Source organism: Quercus suber, unplaced genomic scaffold (genome assembly GCF_002906115.3).
Source record: "Quercus suber isolate HL8 unplaced genomic scaffold, Cork oak 2.0 scaffold_41, whole genome shotgun sequence".
In the NCBI taxonomy this organism is placed as follows: domain Eukaryota; kingdom Viridiplantae; phylum Streptophyta; class Magnoliopsida; order Fagales; family Fagaceae; genus Quercus; species Quercus suber.
In genome coordinates, this window is record NW_027069506.1 from 1,765,706 (window position 1) to 1,773,799 (window position 8,094).

Sequence of the window (8,094 nt, forward strand, 5' to 3'; positions counted from 1 at the left end):
AGAGTTTTAGCCAAACAACAACAACAACAACAACAACAACAACTTTTTTTTTTTTTTTTTTTTTTTTTTTTTTTTTTTTTTTTAAAAAAAAAAAACTGAAACCACAGAGTAACAAACCTATACTAACAGCAGTTAACCGAAAACAAAATATCAAAGCTATAGACATAACATCATTAAAAAATATGAAAGCTTCTCCTTAAACTAGAGCTCGCCCTCAAGAACTGCCCAAAAAAGTCTCTCCCTTTTTTACCAGAATGGCCAAAGGGTCATTGCTCCTAGTTGGTGTGAAAGCTGTCAATCTTAGCTGAATGAACATCAATCTGATCCTGCATTGCTGTCATCCTCTTAGTATGCTGATTTTGAACCTCTTTGAGTGTATCAAGCCTCTCCAGGATAATCTGAAATGCATCAAGAGGTACAGCTAATGAAGTTGAGACTCTACTCCTCTTTCTTCTGCTCTTGGGTGTGACTAATTGTTCTGCAGCTTCTGCTTCAGTCTCATTGGATCCCCTTCTTCTTGGACATCCTCCACTTCTTCACCTGGAAGATGACTTTGTATCCTTGTGAGAGTAAATTTGTTTATGGCTGATAGATGAGGCAAAGGACTGATATCCTGAGGGATTGCAACACCCTTTGCTCTGAAGATCCTCATGAGAAGACTAGGAAATATCAACTTGGGTCTTGAGGTGGTTCTAGTCTCATCCACTATAGTGTCAAAGATGTGAAAGTTGATGTCAATGAAGGTTTTTTCTTTAAGTTCCATGAGAAAGATGGCTTTGGCATTTGTCAGTGTAGTCATCTTCCTTATAGGGTACAGATTGTACATCATTATGGTGGTCAGACACCTCATATCTTTAGGAAAATCAGAAGTGTTGAGACATTTGTTTTCTTTAACCCCACCAATTCTAGTCTGGACAATGTCTAGAGAAAGCATTCTGTCCGTATAGTTAGTGAATTCATAATCTTCCAAACCCTCAAGCCCTAGAACCTTATCAATGTCATGAGCATCTAAGGTAACACTACAACAAAATGTATTTTTAGTGACGAAAATTAGTGAGGAAATATTTTTCGTCACTAAAAATACAGCTTTAGTGACGAAATATGAATTTCGTCACTAATAATGAAAAAAATTATAACATTTAGTGACAAAAAATAAATTTCGTCGCTATTATGATCTGAAAAATGAGCACCAGTGGAGGGAAACTTTGGCGCGGGTTTAATTAATTTACAGTGACGAAATATTTCGTCGCTAAAAGTTGAAATTTTTAGTGACGAAATATTTCATCACTATAGGTATTACTATGGATAGTATTAGTGACGAAAATCCTTTCGTCACTATAAGGAAGAATTAGCGAGGAAAAATATTCGTCACTAAAAATAATAATATATTTGCACTTATATGTTTTTAGTGACAAAATCACAATTCGTCACTAAAAGTATGATTTAGTGACGAAATATGAATTTCGTCTCTAAAAATCTTAACAAAGCCCGGTCTTTAGTGACGAAACTAGAATTCGTCACTAAAGACTTATAAGCATAATTTCAATACCCAGCACGCCAAAAAGAAACCAAGAGCCACAAAACATTTCAATAGCCATTTCGGTCAAAAAAAAAAAACACAAGCCACCGTCGCCGTTGAGCTCAGCCGTCGCTGACAAAGCTCAAACCGTCGCCGATTAAGCTCAACGGCGACGCCGACGACTCTAACACACACCGATCGCCAACGGTGACGCTAAAGCATTGGCGATCGTCATCGATCGCGATGCTTAAGCATTGCCGTTGGCGATCGCCGATTGCGACGATTAAGCTTCGTCATTGGCATCAATCCTTGCGACGGACTCAGCGACCATCGGCGACGATCCATCATTTAGCGTCGGGTTGTGTCGCCGTTGATCTCCCACTGTCGTCGTTGATCTCAACCATCAGATTCAACCCATGTAAGTTCTTCAACTTGATTTTTTTTTTTTTTAATTTTATTTCAACCCATATATGAGGTTTGCTTATTTTTCTCCATTTTTATTTTGATTTATTTATATTTTTTGGTTTGTTTATTTTTCTCATTTTTATTTTGGTTTGTTTATATTTTTTTCTCCATTGTTCTGTGATAAAAGGAATTTGAAAAGTGAATTAAGTGAATTATGTTTCTTTATTTGGTTTTTTATTTTTATTTTTCAATGTTGGTACTATTTCTACATGGTCCTCTCTCTATTTCTACTTTAGAACCTGTTATAATGGTGTTGAATTGGGTTCTTTTGTAGGACTATTTTCAGTTTTCACCAGAGCAGTGTATGAACTACTGGCTATTGATAATTGGTTTATTGCCTTTTGTTTTGTATAAGTTTCAACTATAATGCAGCTGCTAACTTAGTGATCAGATTGAAGGTTTCAATTTTGGAAGCTCTTTATCGCCTGTCAAACTGATTTGGGTTCTTGTATAAATATGTTTGTATTATAAGTACGTATATGTGTGTGTATAGCTCATTGTACATTGGGGTCAGCTCCTCGAAATTCATAATTTGGGATTATTTAGAAGGGTTAAAACTGGAAGGCATTTTCGTCTATAGCAGCTATGAATCAAATTGAATCTCGGTCTGTTTTTCTTAATATATTCCATTTTACAATTCTTCTGAAGAAGATAGATAGTTTTTCTTAATTCTTATTTTTGGATTCAGAGGCTCAGATTGTGGAGAAGCCCAGTGACCCCCCCAAGAAGAAACCCACTACTACAGACAGGTACTCTTCTTCTCTTCCCTTTCTCTGTGTATGCAATCATTTCTGGGTATAACACTGCTTTTTCTTTTTCTTTTTTCTTTTTTTGTTTGGCAGGATGAAATCAAGTTCAACAAAGCCAAAGGCAAAGAAAGCAAAAACTGACAAGAAGTCTAAGGAACCAAATGTTCCCAGTTGCCCACAAACTGGGTATACTATCTCTCACTCTCTCTCTTGCACATTTGGATTATCTTTTGTGTGTGTGTGTGCGCTGAAAAGTTTTCAATTTGTGTGTCAGGGATGACTTTAAGAAGACTTACAAAGAAGAAAATCGTTATTCTAAGGGTTCTAAAGAGGTACAAGTATTTATTTATTACTACCCTTACTCTTTATTTTTATTTTTTGTTAGGTGATTAAACTTTGGACAGCTTTTTCTAATCTTGTTGTTTGACTTACAATGAATTTTAGGTAGCAAAGGAGGGTGGAGAGAAGTGGAAATCTATGACTGATGACGTAAGTTTCTTAAATTTCTCTTGTTTTGAATGTTGCTGGGTTATTTTAGATGTGGTTTCATGAATTTGTTCTTACTGGGCCCTTTTGGAGGCTTTTGAAGTTAGTGGAAAATCTAGAGTCATGGTTTTGGCAATTGATAGGACTAGGCTTAGATAGAAAAGATTTTATAAATTTTTTTAGGACTCTAATTTTTTTTTTTCTCCGTTTATTACTGCCCTTACTCTTTATTTTTATTTGCTAAGTTTGTGTCGTGTATAATTATTTTTAGGACTACAAGCCTTTGAGATAATGGCCATAGCTGCTGTCATTGCGCAAAGATACTGACATCTATAATGACTGAGCACATTTCTTTATTTTTTTTTTTAATTTTAAAAAACAAAAAATTTTGTTTGTGCACTAAAGTTGGACTTAGAGTTGCTGTACAAAGTTTTCATTTCTACATAGCTAAGTCTAATAAAAGTGATTTGTAGATAGTCTTACCCATTTTTTTTAAAGGTTTGCGAATGACCATCCAAAATTCAAATTAAATGTTTTATTTTTAATATTTAAAGAGATTGTATAATGAATATTGTATAACAAATCTTGTATAAGATTTTCCTTATTCATAAAAGAAAATATTGTATATAGGAGGTACTATTGATCAAAATTTGCAAAAATAATAAGTATGTTATCTAATTAAAAATAATTTTAAAAAAAGATAAGTTAAGGATATGAAAGTATGTTGAGATTTTTGAAAAGAAAGCAGGTTTGTCATCTAACAACGTTGCCTTGTCTTCTGAGAGTGGAAATCCCCTTCAGCCCGAAAAGTTCAGGTATAATAATTTGTAAAATGATTTTTTCCTTTTTCTGTGCTTCTTGTTTTATCCTAGAAATTCTACACAAACTTTCAAATCATTATTGAAATACAGTATGAAAAAAAAAATAGTATTTAGGATCCCTATATGTTTATAAAGTTATGATGACATTTCATTCTTTAAACTTATTTCTCGGTCTGTTCAATTCACAGGATTGAATAGTAGCTCTTTCTAATTGTAATTAAGCTAGTTATATGGCCTCAAATTCTGCTATATTTGAAAATCTTGGATAATAAAATTTGGTGATGTTTATATGTTAATATATCTATTAGTTATCATTTTTCTTACAATATATTGGCTCCTCTACTTAATGACTGTATGCAAAAAATCAGGTTCTTGGACAAGGCTTGCATCAACTCCAAACATTCTCAGTCCAACAAGGAAGTGCAATGGACACCCAACTCACTAAATCCTTCCATATCCCACCGGCTTCACTTCAATCCATCCCATACATCTTGCTCATCATTGTAGTCCCTCTCTATGACACTTTCTTTGTCCTTTTTGCATGAAAAATCACTAGCCATGAGTCCAGAATCTCCCCCTTAAATAGAATCGGCTTTGGCCTCTTTTTTGCAACATTTTCAATGGTTGCAGCAGCCATCATGGAGAAAAAAAAAAAAACAGAAGGGATTCAATGGTTGCAGCAACTTCTAAATTTTCATTTTATAATCTGTTTTAGGCAACCGTTTCGAAAATTCCATAAAACACAAAGTTGTAAGCTTAGTAAATTTACGATTTTAACGAAGTATTGCTTTTATATTTGTGCAGATTTCTTATTGGTGGCCTTTAGGGGATTTACTTTTGGCATTACTTGAAGACATATGAGGACATCTTCCGTTAGTTCTAAAATAGGGTTTAGGTAGAGTCATTGTATGTATTGCAAACAATTATTGTATGGAAGGAGTTTGAATTGGATACTTGTTTTATTTTTTACTTGTGGAATGTCTGGATCTTTTTTTTTTATAAATGTGTTATTCAAATGTGAGGTTTTAATAATGTAATGACAGGTTACAGGTTAATATCAAAGCCACGAAAAAAATAAAAATAGAAAATAAGTTTTAGTGACGAATTTTTTCGTCACAAATATAGCAACAAAAAGTTGTTTTTGTGACAAAAATTTCATCACTAAATATAGCAAAATTTTGTAAGAAATGGTTTTAGTGACGAAAATTTTTGTCACTATATGTGCCTGAATTTTTTTAAAAATAGTTTTAGTGATGAATTTTTTCGTCACTATATGTACCCAAACATAGTTTTAGTGACAAAATTATTCGTCACTAAATATGATTTAGTAAACTAAAGTTTTTTTAGTGACAAAATATTTTCGTCACTAAATTGTGTTTTTAGTGAGGAAAACATTTAGTGACGAAACATTTTCGTCACTAAAAGTTAAAAAAAAAAAAAATTAAATTGGACTTTTAGTGAAGAAATTTTTCATCACCAGGACTTTTAGTGACGGGGCTATAGTGACGAAATGAGTTTCGTCACTAAAAGTCCAATTTCGTCACTAAAGGTCCTTAGTGACGAAAAACTGGACTTTTAGTGATGAATTTTTTCGTCACTGAAAATACATTTTGTTGTAGTGTAAATTCCTTTCTTCTCACCCAACAACTCAACTCCTCCTCCCTTATCACAGCATTTGCATAAAATTCTCTGATTAGAGGTTCACAAACAGGTGGAAAGTCACTCAGCAATTTTTCCTAACCTCTACCCTCAAAACAATCTGGAATGAATGTGTCCCTCAAATCCCTGAAATCAACAAATCTTTCCTGAATGATGGTTCCTTTTGAAAAAGAATCCCTATATCTCTCAAAGTGTTGAATAGACCTAAATAGGTTAGGGTCCATTTTCATTCTTTTGTCAGATTTCTTAGCAACAGTCTTCTTCTTTGTAGGAGATACAGCCATCTGTAAACAAGCAAAAATGGCCACAACAAGAACAAAACACAAAATGTGGAAATGCACACACATTAGTAACAAGTTAGTTACAAAGAGATTAACAGAGTATCAGGCCAACACAAAATGATCAAGTTAGATGAGCACCAAGAGAGGATGCCAATATATATCACAGCAACTCAAAAAAATAAAATAGTGGGAACCATAAGCAGATGTCAATGAGACAAGCCTAAATGACTATGAATACTGCAAGAGAAATCCTCAGGGCAGAACCCCACACATGATGAGATAATTAGACAAACACAAAGCATTAAAAGACAAACAGACCCAAAGTATCAGACAAACGAAAACACCCAGACACATAAACAGAGAAGATTAAAAAAAATAGACCTAAAGAGTATAAAATCTATCGAACACACTGGATTAGAACAACGACTAGTATACTGCCAAAAAAAAAAAACCAACAAGAATGATCAACCCCAAACAATCAATCACAACAAATTAAGCAAACCCATGTTCGAACCCCTCAAAACACAAACTAACATCACAATACCCAGATTCAAGAGAACAACAATGAAATCATGAAGAATGAGGTGAAGACAAGAAAACCCATACCTTTTTCTTGGTGTTTGATGAAGACATGATGCAAAAATGTAAGTTTTTTTTTTTTTTTTCAAAGAAACACGAAGTGTTTGAGAGAGAGAAATGGGGAAGACAATGAACAGTTACTGAAGTTCGTGGAAGAATTGAAAAAAAAAATTTTAAAAACTGTCCTAAAAACGCAAAACACGCGTTTTTCGTGACTTAATTAAGTCGCCAGTCAGTCGCCAGGGTAAGCTGCGAAACACTGTGAAGGTGAGAAACTTGAAAAATTTCTCTAAGTGTTTTTCGCGACTGGAAGGTCTACCTGCGAGATAGTCTCCAGGGGAGCCGCAAAAATCTCTGTGTACCCTCGCGACTAGACCTTCCACTCGTGAACAAGTCGCCACATTGTGCCGTGAAAACCATAAAAACTCAAATTTTGAAAAATTTTCTAAGTATTTTTTCGCGACTGCAACCATGACTCGCCAGTAAGCTACGAAAAATCTCAGAGTAAGCTCGTGACTTGGGCATGTGACTAGACCTACCCACGACTGAGTCGCCAAAATAGGGCAACACTGTTTTTGAAATTTTTGACAATTTTGTGAAAACAAAATACTTTACAAAAAAAAAATAAAACACTCAAAAATCTTTTTGTGTTTGATCAACATAGATTAAGCTGTGAAAATACATTTAAACAAGTACAATCACACAAATGAATATGGCATTCATTGAACATAGACTTGTGTGTTGTGTGTGAATATCAAAAGTGAGATAGTCCTTAGTCTAATGTGAAACTTCAATAATCAATTCAATCAAGGCATACACAACTAGCACTAGATAATAAGACTCATCTCAATTATAGAAATGTGCATATATGACCTCCCACATAAACTTGAGTACAATTCTTTGAAACTTTTCATTTGGCTCCATTTTCAACATATCATTTGATCTTTTTGAAGAAACATATCTTATTGTGAGATAGATGCCTGAAATTTTCAATAATTCAACTTGATGATTCAGCCTTTGGCTTTTTGGGTATCATAAATTTTATTTTGGTTGCTTTCCCTTTTTCCTAGTCAAATACTAGTATGTGCAACAGACTTTTGCAGCTCAATATCACCTTTCATTTGAAGATTTACATTTGGTGAGCTCTTTAAGTAAAAGCAATAAAAAATAAAAGTGGGAAGATATATAGACACAAGTCTATGCATGTCTCAAGATCAACAAAACCATTCACTAATCATTCATGACAATGTTTAAAATCTATTTACAACAGTCACAAAGATTTCAGAAATTCTTCCACAATGATATGAGTGTATAAGAGATAAGCTTAGCTCGTTAAATGCACAACGCCATTAGTACAAAGGTACAAGGCAAAACATACATTAAGACAACACTCAACAAAGTTGATCAAACTTTTGGATTTTCTACTTTTTATGTGTTTTTTGGATTTTTGACATAAAAGTAATAAAAGATTGATCAAAGACAATGTAAAAACATTTTAAAGTGAAACAAATAAACAAGCACCAAAACAAAACAAA

At 33.6% G+C, this 8,094-nt stretch overlaps 1 protein-coding gene across 2 annotated transcripts; it reads left to right on the forward strand.

The window, feature by feature from the left end:
* Positions 1–1,711: 1,711 nt before the first annotated feature.
* LOC136066636 (high mobility group B protein 3-like) lies at positions 1,712–5,018 on the forward strand. 2 transcript variants are annotated; one of them, XM_065771289.1, is made up of 6 exons: positions 1,712–1,937; positions 2,673–2,733; positions 2,827–2,919; positions 3,008–3,065; positions 3,178–3,222; positions 4,845–5,018. In XM_065771289.1, the coding sequence occupies exons 3-6, from the start codon at positions 2,828–2,830 to the stop codon at positions 4,899–4,901; spliced, it is 252 nt and encodes an 83-aa protein (XP_065627361.1). In that variant the 5' UTR covers positions 1,712–1,937; positions 2,673–2,733; position 2,827; the 3' UTR covers positions 4,902–5,018. The 2 variants fall into 2 exon arrangements, with proteins under 2 accessions (XP_065627361.1, XP_065627359.1); XM_065771287.1 differs by lacking the exon at positions 1,712–1,937 and having other exon boundaries at positions 2,531–2,733.
* Positions 5,019–8,094: the final 3,076 nt, after the last annotated feature.

Coding starts and splice junctions, on each gene's coding strand:
- LOC136066636 (XM_065771289.1), top strand. CDS start 2,828: ATGAAATCAAGTTCAACAAAGCCAAAGGCAAAGAAAGCAAAAACTGAC. Junction 2,920..3,007: donor CCCAGTTGCCCACAAACTGG/GTATACTATCTC, acceptor TTTGTGTGTCAG/GGATGACTTTAAGAAGACTT. Junction 3,223..4,844: donor GGAAATCTATGACTGATGAC/GTAAGTTTCTTA, acceptor ATATTTGTGCAG/ATTTCTTATTGGTGGCCTTT.